The sequence below is a fragment of the Onychostruthus taczanowskii genome, unplaced genomic scaffold (assembly GCF_017590055.1).
Source record: "Onychostruthus taczanowskii isolate IOZ18803 unplaced genomic scaffold, ASM1759005v1 scaffold2, whole genome shotgun sequence".
Taxonomy (NCBI): domain Eukaryota; kingdom Metazoa; phylum Chordata; class Aves; order Passeriformes; family Passeridae; genus Onychostruthus; species Onychostruthus taczanowskii.
In genome coordinates this window covers 12,149,245-12,168,657 of record NW_024499239.1, presented here as the reverse complement: position 1 = coordinate 12,168,657, position 19,413 = coordinate 12,149,245, and the positions used below count along the sequence as shown (strand labels likewise).

Sequence of the window (19,413 nt, the reverse complement as noted above, 5' to 3'; positions counted from 1 at the left end):
ACACATTAAAATACCTACCTATACATAGAAAATATGTATCTACAACTGTACTAAGAACAAAAAGTGTTCTCTGCACAGTTCTTGATCAAATAAATGAAAAACTCTAACTTGGTAACGTGACACACAATTTACTTTCTCATCGGGAGGGGGAGGAGCTTCAACATCTTCATTTTTATCCCACGACTTGTCAATGGAGCTGCTGACTCAAAGCATCAACTCTTCTCTCAACACTTTTCAGTTTTCTGCAAGTGAAACATGCCTTGATGATATGTATGTATAGACACTTATATAAAAATATAAAAATCTCTCTTGAAGGTCAGAGATTTTTTTCCTTTTAAATTATTCCTTTCTTACTGAAACCTCCTATGCCTTGCTCTTTTGTTTTGAAACGCAAAACAAAATATTCCAGGTTTGCTCTGTGAGAAGACTGTATTCCTCAAAGAAAGTGAATGCTGATTGTCTCATTTGAAGCTAAGAAAACAGACATGAACATAATGATCTTGAGACATTGCAACAGCAAGCCAGTATTTCATCCAAGAGGTGTCTTAAAAGAAACTCCTCCACATACAGGCTGAATTAAAAAAATATTTTTATTTACAAGAGTAAATAATGTAGTGCAAGGCAAGTGGATTTAACCCTCAATAATGCATAGATTGATGCAATTTATAGTCTGTGATCTACATCATTTTGCAGAGGTGACTGCACACCTGCTGTAAAGGTTAGACCCTTCCTACAGCCACTTGACAGACAGCATTAAATCAGATAGAAAGTATTTGCACTCCATACACATTATCCATATGTCCCATCCAAAATTTATAAATTAACTGTCACTTAAATATGTCTTTTAGAGTCATTATAGAACATGAAATAAATCCTTACCAGTGTTATCTACAGAACAATAAAAAAATAATTTTTTGACTTTGTGTCACCTGATCACACTTCTTTTATTATTCATAGGGGAGCTCCTTTCTCTAATCAGTGGCTCTTGGCAGGAAGAGAAATATTTTGTTGTGGCCACCAGGAAATATGGATGTTTGTAAAACTTTGACTAAAACTTAGCAATCATAACTAATATGTTATGACCATATTGCAAATATTCCTGGTGTGTTTTCTTTCAAAACAAAACACTTTTTACATTGAAAAATCAGCATGGAATATCAAATGCCAAAAAACTCATTTTTACCATTGCATGTACTGAAGTCCTGACTGGTTTCCATGGAACTTGGAAAGTAAGGGTGACTGGGTAATTTCCATGATTCAGACTTGGAAAACTTTGCTAATTTTACCAATAAATAAGCTCAAATGCAGTAAAAACAATTTTATAAGAGATTAGATGTGTGAGTAAAACTTCATTAACATCTGTGGGATGTTTTCTTATTTTTCAATTAGGCACAGACTTTGCACGTTTTCTTTCAGGTCCTTCCATGACATACAGTATGATTGTGTGTGCATCATCTGTTTGGAGTTAAATAAATTATAGGGATGGTTTTCCTCTGTAGTGGAGAAGTCAGATCTCTGAACTTCCCTACAACTTCAGCTGTTGGACTGCATTATTAATGCCATGTACAGGGTTGGTTGCCAGTTCTTAGAGTCGTAGTTGTTCATATCCTATCTTCCCAATGGACGTCAGCCTGAAGAAAACTACACTTCAGCTGGTGACAAGAGGATTCTGAGGGTTTGACTCCTGCTGTGATAAATCATTTGAAAGAGTAGGTTCATCTTGCTGTACTGCTCTGGTAGCATCCTCACTGTCATTCCCTAAGGAAGAAGGGACATTGTGTGTCAATGGTTCTGATCTTCTTCCAGGAGAATGATGAGCTTCAGAAGAATGTAAAAAAAAATTATTTTAGAAAACCCTACCGTGTCTAGGAAGTCTACAAAACAATATTTAGTATTATGTGGATGTAAAATTACATATTAAGATAATATTCAAAGGTTTGGAAATACAAAAGAAGAAGATCTATAACTATACACATTACAAATTTATTGCATGATTTCCAAGTTACATAAACAAAAGAGCTAGTAAGAAAAGAAAGAAGAATTTCAGAATTATTATGACAGGTTCTGTAACTCCTGACTGAATGCATTTGCTGATTCTGTTACTGGTGTTAAGAGTCTGAACTGACTCACTAAGTTACTCAAATGTGCTAGCTCTTGGAACCTCACTTTTTCTCCCACCTTGCACCTGAAGAGATCCAATCCTATGAAACAGGAAACACATTTTGACTACATATTGCAGAGACTAGATAGGGAATCAAAGTCATATAACTAGTGTAACAGTACTGCATGTTGAGAGATGGGGAATAATCACATGCAGTTAAGGTTTTTATTAAGTCTCCTTTAGCAAGAGAAGTTCTTCAGAAACCAACAGGTTTAAAGTTATGCTTTGCTTCATCTACTCCTTTTTAATGATCAAAAAAATGACTTATGTGTTAAAGAAGCTGGTGCTCAGAGGTACTTCTATCAAATAGAGAATTCTGCTTTCATTTTTGAAGGTTTTACTAACCTAAAAAGATCACTCCTCTTTCTTCAGTTTTACTATGACACATACTTACCAGATAAAGACTGAAAAGACTGCACTGCAAATGCAACAAGAATCGATAAAAGAAAGGTTCCCATGAAGTAGATCTGTGACAGTAATTTTAAAAACATAGTTAGAGCAGTGCAAAGCCAAGCTAGAGTTCCAAATGAACTGTGCATGTAATAAAGGAGCAATACATACCAGAGTAGAATGTAAAACATTATTCCAGAGAACTCTCATGTAAAAATAAAGCAACGCTAATGAACATGGACTAATTGATTCTTGGTTACTATTATTCCAGCACCTACAACAAGAAGATAAAAACAACTAATTCGTCCTCCTCCACAACTCTGTGGCATCAATCATCTGGGAATCTCAAATGGGTTTGCAGAACCAGTAATCCAGACAAACAAACAAATATATCATCACTATCTCACATATGGTGAAGTAAAAATGAAGAAAAATACCAGCTTAAACTTATTAAGCGAAGAATACCTTACCCTATAAGTGTGTCTTTTTATTTTCTTACTAGTCAACAATGGATCTAAGCATCCAGGCTACACTTTCAAAGCAGTCACAGTTCAAGCTCTAACTAATGTGAGTCAACAGCAGAAGGACTTGATTTAAAATTAGATGTACAAAATTTAGCTGCCTACATAGAACACTGGTGCCAAACCTCCTTTAGAGACAATGCTGTATAACAGAATGAAGTCAGAGCTTGAAGAGAGTTTTAGCTGACTAGCACAAGGTACCCACCTCCTGTGGGGTGAGCTGAGCAGCTTTCTTATTTCTATCAAATAGGACTTCACCTACTAGGGGAGTTTAGACAGCTAAATCACAGGCATCTACTTTAAGCTTCAATTGATTCTTTTCTACAAAGCTAAGGAGGGAGTGATGATGTATATATATAGATAGATACCTTTTCTACATCAATTTTGTTATAAATATACATATAATTTAGTTATAAAGTCACAGACTGTGTATATGTATAAATATACATATATAAATATAGAAAAGTATGTGCCCTTTTGGACAAAATTGTATGATGATGGGAAAACCCTTCAGCACTATCCACTCTCACAGCAAAACAGGTGGATTCAGCCCAAGTGAAGGCAAAATTCAGACTCAAGCTTACAATCCCAGATAGTCCAGAACCCCTGTGTATCTGACTAGCAGTTTCATGTGCATTGGAAGTAATTTAGGGCAGAAGTTTAGTCTAACTCCAGTGAAGAACAATTTTGGCAGATTGTTGGTGAAGAGACAAATTAGGTTTCAATGCTGGTGTCATCTCCACCTCTCTGGGTTCACTCAGTAGCAAAACAGATGATAAACCACACACTCATCATTCATAGCCTCATGTACTGACCATTAGCTCCTGCTTCTTCAAAAATCTGAAATTCACCAAATATTGTGTAAGCTTCACATTCCCACTGTGCCTTCCAACACCTGTTACTTTACCTGGATAAAGGAAACCCATGTTCTGTACTGGAACCAGAGGACACTAGGTGGTTTGTCCATGAATAGTGCTGGCACAGGTCATTCAGGCAGCAGACCTGTAACATTCTCAGATACCTAATATTCTGTGACACAATATCGATGCCTCCCTGGACATATTTGCAGAATCAATAGGGACGATTGCTATTATCCCAGTTACACTGGGATAATATTGCTATTATCCCAGTTATCGATGCCTCCCTGGACATATTTGCAGAATCAATAGGGACAATTGCTATTATCCCAGTTACACATTTTCAAGTTCTGTATTAAATTATGCTGCATTTAGAACTGAACTATTGGTTTGGACTGCATACAAATCACCAGTGCCTAACTTAGGAACTTAAATATATTGAACTGGAAAAGACCTCCTGATTATTGAATCCAGTCCCTGCTATTTCAGGTAACCACACATAATCATGCATAAACTGAAATATATTTAGGGAATTTAAGAATTTCACATATGTTGACCTTAACACGCCTTAAATCACAAAAGTGAACAAAGTTAATAATTACAGGAGTTGCTGTTCTCCAGAGTAAATGTTACTCACGTGAAAAACCAGAAGATGCTGATTAAGGGTAAAAAAGACTCACCTGTAATACAGCTCCTGAAGAAGTGATGTATTACTAGAATGCAATGCTTGATCAATATCCAAGTGATCCAGAATGTAGGAAGGTATGGAGTTGCCCTCTTCCATGACAAGGGCCAAATTGAAGAAACCCTAACAGTAAAAAAAAAAGCATATTTTTAAACATTAAATTTTCATATCTGTATTTAAGCACCAAGTATCTAAATAATTATAACTGTCTTCCCTCAGTTTGTTTAGTATAATGTGATATTCACTGAATAATTATGAGAGCCTTTTCTCCTAACCATATACTCAGGTAAATCTGAAAATGCAAAAGAAGCATTCAGATGTTGTGACACTATTTTCTTAGCTCAAATCTTTTTCCAGATGGTTTCTTTCTTATTTCTGAATTGCTCTTTAAGTGCAGTCACCATATCAAACTGCCATTTTTAATCCTAGGAAAATACATAGTGAAAGCATAACTGGATTTCTCTTCTGTTACTCTTCAATTCCCCTTCACATAGCCCCACAGATCAACAGAATCTGAATAGTGAAATTGAGAGCAGAAATATCCTCCAGACAATTTAAGTCCTTGATCTTATGGTTTTGCTTATTTGGACAAGTCTTAGGCAACCCTGTTTCTCTTCAGAGTCATGAAGATGAACACATACGAGACATTTTACAGGATTCCCCATCACTTTGACTTTCATACTTTAAAGTAACTATGCATCTCTTCTTTCCATTGCTAGTTTAGCAGTAATGTTTTGTCCCAATAACCTCAAACCAAAACCCACCCATGATACCTTTGATAAGTTCACATACAAGACACCATATGGGGATATTGCCATAGGGACAGGGAGAACACAATATTGCACCCAGGACACTTCAGGAGGGCCTGAGAACAGGAAACTCAGTGGTGAAACACTGCATGTCTTTGGTAATGTTACATGGTGTATTCTTTAATTATAAAGCATTTTAAGATGAAACCTTCATTAGTGAACAGAATTCACCCTGGGATTCACTTGGTATAATATACCAAGGGAAATGGGCCAGTCTTCTTTTTTTTAATCATAAAATGGCAGAGGATAGGACTGGAATACAACCCAGCAGTCTATTAATTCTTCGTCTTGCAATAGCAAAAGTACTGAGGTCACCACTAAGTCAATTGCGTCAAGGTAAGGTAGCACCAAATTAGGCCCTTTAGCTTACAAAGCAGCCTAATTCTAAGACCATTAATCTATGCTAAGTTTATCTTCTATTATGAAACAGCAACTACTGACTCACAAGGTATTTTGAAATAATTGTAAATTATTCTAGCAGGTTTATTTGGTGCAGATGAGGCCAAGCAGAAGAACCAGTCCCAGCTATATTCTCTGATTGTTCTGCACTCCGCTGTTTTGCCATGACTGCAGACCCACCTGTGAATCACCCTCCAGGGCAGCCTGGGCGTACATCCGCATGGAGAGCTCCAGGTCTTTAGACTGGTTCTGGTAGCCATAGTAGTAGAAATCTCCCATCTTCAAATAAGCTGTAGAAGAAACCAGCACAAGATAATTTAGACTATTTGTACCAATAGAATTAATCAACTATTAATGTGATGGAGAAATTCACAGTAATTCTGTTTAAAGCACAACACTAAAAAACAAATATACTCTTTCTCTCTGGTTGTCTCCGTGGCTACTTTTTATCACCCTCCCATTGATGATAATTATCCTGGGTGAAATCTCTCATTGTTTCTCTTTAATGAATTTAGTGAATGACATCGCTCTTACAAAATCTGAGACTTGAGAGTCTTTGTATTTCATTCCTTCTTCACTTGCTGAATCTGTCTTTGGGCAACCTGAAGCCTTATTTAGTCAGATTAGCCCTACTAAACTGATGAAACTTAAAACCATGTCATCTGTGTTTTGCTCTGTGCCTGACACTATCGTGGCTGAACCTTTCCCAAAAGTTAGAGAATGTTGCTGCTGATAATTTTATTAGTTTCAAATCCAACTCAACCCAGGACAACAGTAAGGATACAATTCTCCTGGTCTAGAAGGGAGCAATGCCTAGCAAATATTTTACAAACATCTTTCTGTGACATTGCACCATAATGAAATGCATCAAAAGAGAGGGCACAGACCCAGACAGGAGCAAGCGCAGTGAGTGATCTGTGCTACTGAATTTAAAAACTCCTATGACTGTGTCTACACTTACCTGACCTAAGCTTTCCTCAAATAGTTTGAAACTCTTCTACACTTTGGCTTGTATGTCTACACCAGCTACCAAGAAATCCCACGTGTTTTTACAGTAGACTGAAATGGAATCACAGTTCCATCCTATGAGTCTGACCTTCAGAAGTTTTTCCAAAGTGAGTTCGCATCAGTGGATCTATCAAAGGGTCAACCAAACTACACCTTGCTGAGGTGTCTACAAACTCCACAGGAAAGCTAACAGTGTTTCTCAGCTCCTCTGGCTTCAGGCTATATCCACGCGGTATTCAGTTTCCACACTTTTAAATTTCCCACACTGTGTATTTAAATGAATAGCATGAATTATTTTTACACTCCACTTTTCCACATGCTTGTTACAAATCACTGAAGTGCTCCTGTGAGACAATCAGATCAATGTTTTCAAATATTCAGTAAAGCTTTCAGAGGCACCAAAATGACTTAGCTATAGAAGCCCTAGGTGTAGTACAATTTATGGCCTGAGGAATGTAACTTATTTGCAAATAGACCTTAGAGAATCCTTTAGCTCTCCAAGGTAATCTCTACCAATGTTGATAAACTCTGTACCCTAAGAGGAAAACTAATAATCAATTAGATAAGGAATCCCTTAGCCTTTATTAGTTTCTCATGACTCAATTATGATATGGAAGTATATTTGCTTTTGGATTTTTCCTTTGATAAACCAAACAGCATGATCTCCTAAAGTCTACTGGTTTTTTTCCTTAAACTTTGAGTCAACTGCTCAGACTCCTAAATATCTAGCCCTTCCTCAGGGCTTAGCTTTTTTATTTTATTAAAATTTTACCCATTTAATGCAATAAAAAGGAAATTTTCAGAAAACCTGTGCTGAAATAAAACACTTTAATTACCTTTAATTACCCTGATATTCCTATCAAAACACGAAAAAGCAAATGTATGATTAGCAGGAATTACTCTTCCCTCTCTCAATCTGCTTACTCACATAGAAGTTGTGGCAAACGCAGGCCTTGAAATTGAAAAAAAATTTAAAAAGTAACATTAAAATTTAGAAAGAATTCTTTTTACATACCAAATGATGGAGCATTGACTTGAGAAACTGAGAAATTGTAGTATCTCCAGACACAATCAGTTGCTAGGTATTTTCTTGCTAGGTCCTATAAAGAAAATAATTCATTCATTCATATCCCAGGTAAGAGACTAATGGCACACATTATCATTAACAAAGTGTCCTTTCAGGATAATGAGTTGTGACTTCATTTACTCACTGGTCTTTCTTCACAGATGTGTGCTAAATTTGACTGTGACACTTCAATCCCAGTTTCAGCTGCTAAAATGTAATGCAGCAGAGCTTCATGCCTAATGTTAGATAAAATAAATTAATGAAAAACCTTACAAAATAACATGCATTTTACTTACAGTTAAGAAACCCCAAAAGCACTAAACAAATGTATAAAATTGCTTACAAGCAAAATTTTGGTACAAAGTTTAAGAGCAAGAGGCTAGGAAACCCATGCAACAGCGACATATACAGGCAATGCTTGGTGTAACCAGCCCTGCTGGATCTCAAGAATTTGCAGCCCTTTTCCTCTTGCATTGAAGCTATTGGCTCCAGTGTGCATTTACTCTAAGTGCCAGACTGATGGGAAAGAAGAATTGATACTAAGACAAATTCTCTATTTAAATGTTTCAGATAAAACATTCTTAAAAGACTCTACTTAAAAAAAAAGATCTATAATTCACTTAGCTGTGTATATATCTGTCTAACATTCTTCTGAGTATTTCTTTGGTATGCTTTACCTTTCATTTATGTGACTTGGTGTTTTCCTGTCTTTTTAGACAGAGCTTTTTGAAAAAGGATTTGTCTCTCCTTACATTTGAATGTATGAACAGAAAAAGAGTCTCTGTCCCTCTAAGGACTTTATGCATCTCACTGATTGTAAAGCAAGTAGTAAAATCTAATATTGCATTTGCAGTATAGCAATTCAGTATTCTGATACTAGATGAGAGCATCTTTCATATTCTCTGCCACTCATCTACTCTGTATTATGAAGACTACGCATTTAAAATTAAGAGGAAGTCTTTAAAATCATGTGTGTAGTTTTAAATCCCAAAACAATAAAAAACCCACTTGGGGTACTTTTTTCCTTCTGAAGTTTCCTATTAAAGAGTAGTGCTGCCAATGATTTTCTCCAAAACACAAAGGTAAAACCATGTCAAGTTTCAGGGTTCAATGGCTTATTTAACTGGAAGCTATATGGAACGTATGGTCAAATAGACATTTGACTTCAGGAGTAGCTGCATAAGCAAAGCAACTTCAAATCAAATTGAGAAAGCAGTTGTCCTGACAGAACTAGCAGGTGTAACCTCCTGTTATCCAGCTATTTCTGCATGATTACAAATTATTCCTCATACTTGCCCTGTAAAAACATCTAATACAAGAGAGACCTGGGACTACAGAAGGAATTTAAGGAAAAACTGGGAAATTGGTTGATCCTTAAGTCTCAAAGGGCAACTAAGAGAAGAAATTACATTTACGGCCTTTGCATCACTCTTTGAAGACCAAACTACCATGACAGACAGATGTGCAAAACATGTGTCTGCAAACAATGACTGAAGAACATATATTACTTGGATGGATTGGCAGTGCAATGATTTATACCTATGCAATTTACATCCTGGCATCTCAAGTAGAGCTCCATGAGATTTTCCCTCCTAGCTGCTGAGCCCAGACTTTCTGGAATCTTTATGTTCTACCTGTTATCTCCTTGTGGACTGTGAAGTGAGCTGGGCAGTCACAGGCTTGCATAACAGAACATGCTACAAAAATATCAACAGAGTTTTTCAGTGTTCAGAAGTGGGTTCAAGTCTAAGAAGACATGTCTGTGATGGACTGAGTGAAAAGACACTTCTTCTAGGAAGGCGTTCTCCAGAACAGTCCACTGACAGTTTCTTGTAGATCTCCCTAGCCTGAAGCACTAATTCAGTACTTACAGGGGGAAGCTGCAGGACTAAATGAGCCATTGTTTTAATCACATATGATAGTCTGATGTTTGCACACACAACATCTGATGCTCATGCCTACAGAGGCTGCTAAGATGGAGCATTAAACTGGGCACTATTTTGAAACCTCTTGACTAGCTCATTGGATATTATAGCCCCCTATTATACTTACACAAAAGACAATACTAACCATACACAGAAAACCCAACAAATCTAATCCAGCAGCTGAACTTTTCATGACACATAAATATATAGAAAAGAGAAGGTAAAATACAAGATTTGTAACAGAGACGACAGTAAAAGTGAAAGGTGTTCCTCTTGTTAATCCAGTGCACGTTACACAAATATTATGGGATGAGAACCACAGTTGATACAACTATTTTGCACTACAAACTCTTTGTTTTTCACTTGATTCTGTCAGAACTGTTGATTTACATTTTGGGTCAACTCCTCCTTCCCTTTATATCAGTGGATGTTTTGCAACTGATTTTTGTAGTGCTACTGCTTTTTTTTTTCCTTTGCAGTGATGGACCATTATTAATTATTTTATCTTGCTATAAAGTAAGTGAAAAATAGAAAATACAGAGAAGAGAAGAAACATACCATGAAAGCTCCAGATAAGCATTGAGAGCTTTTCTGATTACATGACCTAAGTAGCCATTCTTCTCTGCAATGTGTTTTGCCCAGCTGTGGAATAGAACAAACAAAAAATGAATGGTCCTGCTCCAGTAATGTTATCCCAACTCACGTAGACTGAAAGAACACAAAAGGATATGGGATCACCATCTGACTTCTGTAAGACAAACTATGGGATTTAACAGTAGTCACTGCATCAATCCTGTGACAACTGACTGAGAACATGAAGTCCATTTATCTCTGTAATTGTATTAAAGACATCCTATATTTTTTTCTCAGCCATGTTTTTTAAGAAAACAAATGTAAGTTAATAGGTGCTATCAATAAATATCTGCCTATTTTTGATGCAAAATGCCAATTCTACCACATCACCAGTATTTCTTGAAAATAAAAAAATAGTGAGGCTTTGTTAGATAAAACCTTTCAGAGTTGTTCGATACAATCTCTCTGAGTTGTTCTGGAAAAAAAAAAGAAGTAAAAGCACTCAATACCTCTTAAAATCTACTGGTCATCTACATAACACACATACTCATGCAGATCAAATATTACTGCAGAAGAACCTTTTGCCACAGAGGTAAGCACTGTGAAGTACAAGGTATTTAAGCCATGGACTTAAAAATCACCAAGAATCAAAATAATCATATCAGAAATATATTCTCCTTTTATAAATTGTTTCCTTACTTACATGACAGCTTTTTCTGGATCTCTAGGGAAGTCTTCCATATTTCCTGTGATGTAATACAGAGAGCATCGCAAAGTCCCTTCTATATGTCCTCCTTGGGCAGCTTTATAGAAATAGCGTGCAGCAACTGTCTGTGAAGAAACAAAACATAATTAGCAACTCTTCATTATTAATCTTTATTGAGATTTCTTCCTCAGGACTCTTTTCATCAAAAGAATAAAAATAGGTAGCTGGCTAATGAGGGTAAGATAATTTAACTACTGTTAGAGTACTTAGATGAAATGAATTATTCTTAATTTTTAATAGTTTAGGCTAGAGAAAGTTGTAAAAAACATATACTCAGGTAATATATGGAACATCAAACAGAAAAGTGTCCAAATGTTTAACTAACACTCGCTAACACAAAAGTCTTGCATGCACTGACAAAAAATTAGTTATTCACTAGTAGGAAGATTATTAAGGCATCCTGGAGAACAGAACTTGCGATGCCAAATGAAGGCTGTGGAGCAGCAGCAACGCTCTGTATGTTCAGCAGACCACAACTACAGTGCTCAAATCTTTGAAACTGGTTTATAAAAAACACAGATGGAGTAAGCAGGGCCAGAGCTACAGAAGTGGGAAGGCTGTGTGACTCCACATTTTACCCTCAGGAACAGTAACTGGTAAAGTAAACCAAACCCAGCATACAACCCAAAATATTTATTTCAGGAAATTTTAAACCATCAATATATGCTTTCTGTTAGTGAGCACAGACTACACACTCCTTCTTGCCATTGGCTTTGATGAATAAAGAAACCTGGGCACTTTTAGGTGTCCTCTTATAATCAGTCCACTCAGAAATGTGTTTTTTCATCCCTGGGGAAGGAAAATGTGTTTGCCAGATGCACATGTTGGTGAGCACTGCTGCTGTTGACAGCAGAAATGCTCACTGTCTGGAGTATATCCAGATCTCAGAACTCAAAGGCCACACTGGGAACATTTTTTAGCTGACGACATTTATTACGGTCTACCTCACTACATTTTTGCTGCTGTTCATACACTTCCAAGTTAATTAAAAGAAATATAAATAAAGTAGACCATTCCTATTAGGGGAAAATTTATTTTGCACATATGTTAATGGGTTCTGTCACAGAAAAACAAAATACTGCTTTCTACCAGGACTGTATCAAATAGTTAGATTTCCAAGTCTGGACTGGAGGCCTCTCACTGCAGTTCTGAGGCTCACAGAAGCTGTGTGAACATAGCATAGCTGTTCATGGTTCAGGGACAAGGTTGTGCTTCTTTCAGTTACTGTGGAATCCCTTCCCTATAAACTTTCCAATCCAAAACTGAGAACCCAAAAGGTCACATGATGTGAGAGCACACACTATCCTTCCTGGCTGCTGTCACTGGAAGGAGTAACACTGCACCTGTTTTGTTTCTAAATTAAAAGAATACAAACACATGCATACAATTTTGACTGAGATATCTGAGCAACATCTCTCTCCCTAAGCAATCTGACTGAATCCCCCAGTAAAATCCTCCTTTATGATAAAATGTATCAAATTCTAACTTAGGATGAACAGAGCAATCTCAAGAATGAGGCAAAAACTTCTAAACTGGGCCCTAATGTAAGACATAGTACCATTCAATATTTACTCACTTGATTTCTACCAGGTACTCCAGGGTAAATCCCATCTAAATACAGGACACCAAGGTTGTATGATGCATCTGGATTTCCCAATTCTTCAGCAATTAACCAGTGCTTGGCTGCTTTTCTGTAGTCTCTTTTAAAATTGTGGTAATACCATCCTAATCCATTCACTGCCTGGGGCAAGCCCTTAGGGAAGGAGAAGAGCAATCTCAGGTCACACATTTGATTCTGCTTTTTGTCACTTCCGGGACTAGGGGTTATAAAGCTTTTTTTTCCCCACTACTTTTCTCTGTGGCCTTGTATATAGAGTGAGGAATAAGACTCCAGTGGCATCTTATTCTACAGAGTCTCAGCCGTGACTTTCACTTGTTGACAAGAACAAACTGTGACTATTTTTCCCCTGTCTCCTCTTCAAAGCCAAACAGGACACTTGTTCTTGTGAACTCCCAGAAACTGGTTGACAGGATGAGCAATCAAAAAACCCACTTTTAAACTAGAACATTTCCTTGAGAATAAATAGAAAGCAATGTACACAGAACTTTATAATGCTACTTTCAAAAGGCATTTCACCAACATCATACAGATAAGCTTAAGATATTGCTATTGCTACTCACTAAGTTGCATCTTTGCATCTTGGCTCAAGAGAAAATCTTGAGACAGTTTTTATTGTTGTTGCAATGAGTCACCACTTCCTTGCATAAACTAGTGGATCATATGGGGCTGTAAGTATGCCAGCAATGTTACTAACTTGAACATTAAAATGCAAAAGCCGTTAAACTTTTCAATAATTATGATGTTGGTTTTGTATAGAAAAGGTGCTTCGGAGCCTAAGAGCCCAAGTATTTGACTGCAAGGAGAGTAAGGAAATTGATGTCTCTAGGAGTCTTCTAGGAAGCTATTCCTCAGATTCTGAATCAAAGATATTTTGATCACATCATAAAAGCCTTTCAGTTTATTTAAGCCTCTCCCAAACAGGCAGTAGAACAGATAGTCTCTCCTGTTTCAAAGGAATCCCAGAATTGGCACAAGTATTTTCTGCAGTGAAGTGCTGCTGTCAAAACCAGTAATTTAACTAATTCTGTTTCTAAGAGCTAGGAATGCATTCAAGGTCTAGGCACTCTTTCATTTTTATTCTAAGGACCAGATTATGGCCTGGGTAACCTGGCTGTCCTAAATCATTAAATGGAGTGAGGCTCCTCTGCTCTGTGGTGCTCAGTGTTTCTCCCAGCTATGGAAATAAATCAGGAGACTTTGGGACATCCAGGTCTTCTCCCTTAATGCTTGGGAATATGAGGCAAAAACATACTCCTGGATCAAATATTCAGTCTGTAAGTCACTTAACTAACATCAAGTTCCAAAATATGTAAGTAATGTTTTTCTTTCACAGAAATTTTGGCAGATTTTCAGTGGTCTACTCTCCCAACTTGGGCAAATAAGGCTTTCATCATTCATGGTGATAACACTGGAAAAAGCAAGCAGTATGACAGAATTATGGTAATAGGCATTTTATATAAATCATAGTTATTAGCACCTAGTACAGAACTACTCCAATAAAATATTTATTGCATTTTACCTTTGCTGCTGCTTTCTTCATCAATTCCAGTGCGAGTTTTATATTTTTTTTCACACCTTGACCCTAGGAAACAGATATGTGAAACAATCATTGTTTAAAAATGCAGACTGATAAAAATTCACTTATGCACATCCAAAATGCCTTTTAATATTGATACCATTACTACTAAGTGTCATTCAGCTTTAAACAGTTACAACAAAACAAGCAGCTTTGTGTTCATCCTTCCTTCACAGCTTTACAAAATCTTAGTGATTCAGTCTAGAAACAATTATTTCACCAGTATATTCAAGTGATTTTTATGGGTAAATAATATCACAGATCTTTAAGTCTGAGCAATTAAGTAAGAATAAATAGCATTTAAAAGGGCATAGGTTGTGCACAGTTTGGCAGCGAGCAAGAGCTCTCAGCTCTCCTGAAAAAAATGTTAGAGTGTCTCCAGAGGAAATACACAGATGTAATGCTTATGATGTCCACATAAAATAATTCCAGACACAGGTAAAACAGATTATGTGTGCTCAAAATTACCACAAGCAAAACTTAAGCAAGTCTTTTCTAGAGAAAAACCCTCCACTGTCAAAGGAATGAGATGAAGACCTAACAGTTCCTCACAACCTAAGCTTTAGTGCTTGAATGTCTTATAGGTGACATCACTTAGCTGACACACCTTATTTGACTCAGTTGAGGTCATACTTCAGTTTAGCATCTTCTGTCTCCTGCTTCTAGCAGGGAAAAACTAACTGCATGCAGCGATAATTTAATTCCAACTAAAAAAATCCTAATACAGTGCATTCTAGGAAAGGCTCAAACTTTTACCTACACCTCTACACCAAAGCCTATGCCTACTAGTTGGTTGGATTCTTGAGGTGACAAGACATTAGGAAAAATTAGGATCCACAATTTGGGTGGTATTTTGATCCTGAATATAGATAGGAATAAAGTAAGATTGTTTTTAACTTGCTCTTTTTAGAATTTTGTGCCTCTTTTTGGTAAAAATCAACATTAGCTTCATACCTATTGATTGATTTTCAGAGTAAATCTAGAAGCATTTGCATACACTCTTACCATATGTCACTGCAGATAACTTAAAACATCATGTTAAAGGAAAGGCTGTTTTGAAGTGAAAACATGAAATATGACGTACCTTAAACAACACAATGGCGTAATCATATATCAACACTGGATCTTCTGTTTCTATTGCACCCTTTGCATACCATTCTATTGCAGCTTCAGGATTTTTTGCCACTCCTTGTTGGCCCCAAAACAGCATCTGAGCCAAACGTTGCTAAAAGAAAACAAATAGTAATGCTACAAATGCTAGTATTGAAACTGGAATTGCAGAAACAGACTTTTGCAGGCTTAGATGCATTTCAAATATGAGAAGAAACTAGTATACACCCTCAACAGTTTGAAAACAACTGGTTAACAGGAATATTCAGAGTGTTTCAGTGGTGGACTGTACTAACTCTACAGCAGGCTTATTTTTACAGCTGTCAGTATCATAGAGTCTGGACTGATTTAAGTGCAGAGTAAGTGACAGATTTGATGCATGTAAATGGCTCAGTATTACAATATACTGCTACTGGTCTCAGATCAGCAGCAGTAATTGCAATGTATCAAATACAAAGCCATGGAAAAGGATCAGAGAAGGAGGATGCCAAGACTTGAAGACTCTTCCCTTCTGCCTTGTATCATTGTTATGGCTTTTGCATGAATATTATTGAACAGGAACATGAGAAATAGTCTCAGAAAAAAAGAAGCAATTCTGGGTGGAAGTAGAAAAGTCTGTCTGCTCTCCTCTGCAACTTTCCTACATGGTCTATAGATGTACATTCCTGAGTGTATATAAAACCAAAAATGGGGAAATGTATTGCTTTATACCTGTGCAGCTGCATTTCCTCTTGTTGCTTCATGTTTTAACCACATAAAGACATCACCATTTTCTTTTGTTTGAGATTTTAGCAGTTCATCATCCATCAGTCTTATAGTTTCAACAAATGCCTGAAGAGTAAGTGAATAGAAAAAAATTAACTTCCACATGAATATCAATGAATTTCTACATCTGCTACCAAAAGGAAAATGTTGTCCATTTCCTGCTTAATTCTAAAAATTCATGATCAGTTCTGAATTTTAAAATTCTCATCACTCCTCTGTTGGCCAGTGCATTAAAAACTATTCTGACATCCACTGTGAAAAAAACCATTTAAAACATTTACTGCTTTGTTCCAAAACTGTAAGTCCATTCTACACTGAAAAGATATGCCAAGACACTAACAACTTAAAAAAAAAACCCCAAACCACATTTTGGTTTTAAATGCACTTAAAAATGACAAAGAAGTGTATTTAAGTCTTTCTATTGAGGCTTTATATTTCTATAGAAATCACTTTCAAAAGATTAAAAAAAGACTGGCAGAAAGCTTGATGATGACCTGACCCACAGCACTCTTATCTAGGTAAGTCTGCTAGCTTTTACTTCTTCAGCAATTAGAACCTCTCTGTTTTTGTACAATAATCATGCTTTCTGATAAGCCAGGATTCTAGCACTAGCCTACCTTGACTATTCTTTACAAATAAAGTTGTGTTACCTCCTGTTAGCGGCCTATTCTAAAATGATTTTATTGTAACTTTATCAGATAACTATTTAACGACCAAGTCATTACATTTGATTATAGAAAAGGTTGAAGTATGGAGAGGACAATTCATCTTTTGCAGGAACTTCATGATGTCTGTCTATTGAAACAGCAGATCAGTTGCTTTACAAACACATCCAATTATATTAATAATTAAAAATCTGAGGGAGGATTCAGTGGCCAAGAACAAGGCTTGGACTTTAATAAAAAACAGGCTTGTGGACAATTCTGAGGATTTGAGTCTGATATTGACTTTGATTCGCCCTTCCTCAGAAACACAGGAAACCTACATGTAATTTATACCTACAATCATTGGATCATAGAATGATTTAGCCTGGAAGGGACTTTTAGAGACCATTTAGTCCAATGCCCCTGCCACGGGCAGGGACACAAATCAAATGAGCCAATATTTGTAAATCAAGACAAAAATATTCTGGCTACATAATATGAATATGAAAAATAACTTGCACAGAAAAAAAATTCACTTATAATTCTTTTACCTGTTCCCCCTTTATATTGTGTTGATCCAGGGATGTCTTTATTGCAATATTGCTGTAATAAGCATATGACAGCTCCAAATCAAGCGGATAGTTATTAATCCCTTGGTAATGTTTATAGCCAAGATTCATCACAGAAAGTCTCTCGTTCCCCTGAGCACCAACCAAACTATATAGCAGTCCCTGGCAAAAATCAACAGACATAAACAAGAGGGAATTCACTGCACATTTCACAAGTTAAGCACTTCCAAGGAAATTTACAGGGAACAGAATGTTCATACTGGTAGCTGATATACTAGCTATGTTATGTAAACACAGTTACAGAAGCAAACACAGCCCATAAAGTAGTCAAAGTATCTTATGTTTGCACAGAAACACTGGAAAGAAAAACTAGGCTCTAAATACTTTTCAAGTATTGCATTTATTCTGCCATCACTAAATGTGCAGCAATTTTTTAATGTCATTTTACTACAGCGTTGTTTATACTCTGACACTTCTTATACCCAGCAGTGCCTTAACTAGTCCCAGTGATGCCAGCTGGAGTTTTCACACTGAATTCTGTGGAAACATATGGAAGCTAGCAAACAGCATTTGAGAATCTTACCCTAGGGATCTGACAGGACTAGTATGACAGAATCTATGGCTGATAAGGTTTCAGCACAAATCTCCCTTGAGATACATGTTAATTGGTCTATGCAACACACATTTGCTAAAAAAAAATTTCAGCACTACTATTATTTTTCACCTGCACAGTGAGAAAACCAGTGGTGTCCCATCTGTGCTGGATATTAAATTGTTTCCTACACCACCTGAAACAGATCCAATGATGAAATGACTTAGCCTCCATAATAAGCACTGTATACTCTATATTTAGGGTATAAAGAAGGTTCCTGTCTAAGGTTTCTTGTTTTTGAAGAATTGCAGGTGAGCTTTGTCTCTGATTAGCCTGTAAGAGGTTACTCTGATTTAGCATCCTCTAACCACAACAGACAGATCTGCTATTCTTTATAAGTGTTTTATATTTTACTATTATACCACAATTAAATATCTGTTGGCAATTTTATTGTTGTCTTCTTCCCCTGACATATAGACACCTTCCCTTTATTTGACCTATAACACATTGAAACATTTCAGTTATTTGCAAGCTGCCTAAAGAGGTCAGGAGTTCTCAAACTCTGCAGTTGCTCAGTTGAAACACAGTTACTTTTTTACAAAAGAAAACTGTTCTACTTTGGTTACCCTTGCTCATTTGACCATAATATACTCAGTGTCCCGTTTTTGCACACTCTAAAATCAGACTTCTTTCCTGACTGTACTACACAACCTTTCCAATTTAGATTTGCCTGATCTGGGACTTTTTTCCTACCTGTCTTCAAATGACTGTGAGTGACTCAAGGGCTCCACAGTGACTAGGAAAAGCAGTACTTTCCATGCTGTTCACTTTACTACCATTTTCAGATCTTCACTGTATCACTGATGTCCTTGTTCTGCTTGAGCAGGATAAAGATTCCCACCATCAGGTCTTCATAAAGATATCACTGCCATCAAGGTATTTATTAGTAGCTTTATTGGAGAATCCTTCAACTACCTGGATCTGAGGGCCGTTTCACTTTCTTTAATTCAATGGATCATCCCATTTTTAACTTAAAGGTAATTAACTTAAAAGGTAATTAAAGGTCCTTAAAGGTAATTAATTTCACAGACATAACAGCACACGTTAAACATAGTACCTTTATACGATCCACAGGCACACCGAGGCCTGTTTCAAATATAACTGCAAGGAAATAGGAAGCCTTATGGTATCCACAACAACTGGAATCCACCAGGAGAGGGACAGAGGAGCCCAAATTGCTGAGGCCATTGGCACTGGACAGACCTTTCACAACCTTCTCAAATATCCTCCGGCCAACTTCTACAACTGTATCACTTCCATCTTCTAACACCAAAAATAAAATATAGAACACACGGTTGTTGTAAGAGTTAAAATTA

The 19,413-nt window shown here is 36.7% G+C and overlaps 1 protein-coding gene across 3 annotated transcripts in view; it reads right to left on the bottom strand.

Moving 5' to 3' along the window:
- Nucleotides 1-572: 572 nt before the first annotated feature.
- Nucleotides 573-19,413, bottom strand: part of SEL1L3 (SEL1L family member 3) — a 34,081-nt gene continuing 15,240 nt past the window's right edge. The window contains exons 10-24 of one of the 3 annotated variants that reach the window (XM_041402760.1): nucleotides 19,155-19,360; nucleotides 17,428-17,607; nucleotides 16,179-16,298; nucleotides 15,442-15,582; nucleotides 14,301-14,363; nucleotides 12,737-12,913; nucleotides 11,098-11,225; nucleotides 10,380-10,463; nucleotides 8,042-8,132; nucleotides 7,846-7,930; nucleotides 6,003-6,112; nucleotides 4,610-4,737; nucleotides 2,723-2,825; nucleotides 2,556-2,628; nucleotides 573-1,818 (exon numbers count right to left, since the gene is read on the bottom strand). In XM_041402760.1, the coding sequence (XP_041258694.1) occupies nucleotides 1,649-1,818; nucleotides 2,556-2,628; nucleotides 2,723-2,825; nucleotides 4,610-4,737; nucleotides 6,003-6,112; nucleotides 7,846-7,930; nucleotides 8,042-8,132; nucleotides 10,380-10,463; nucleotides 11,098-11,225; nucleotides 12,737-12,913; nucleotides 14,301-14,363; nucleotides 15,442-15,582; nucleotides 16,179-16,298; nucleotides 17,428-17,607; nucleotides 19,155-19,360 (1,859 nt within the window). In that variant the 3' untranslated portion in view covers nucleotides 573-1,648. The remainder of the gene's footprint in view (nucleotides 1,819-2,555; nucleotides 2,629-2,722; nucleotides 2,826-4,609; nucleotides 4,738-6,002; nucleotides 6,113-7,845; nucleotides 7,931-8,041; nucleotides 8,133-10,379; nucleotides 10,464-11,097; nucleotides 11,226-12,736; nucleotides 12,914-14,300; nucleotides 14,364-15,441; nucleotides 15,583-16,178; nucleotides 16,299-17,427; nucleotides 17,608-19,154; nucleotides 19,361-19,413) is intronic. The other 2 variants (XM_041402761.1, XM_041402762.1) reach the window with 2 other exon arrangements.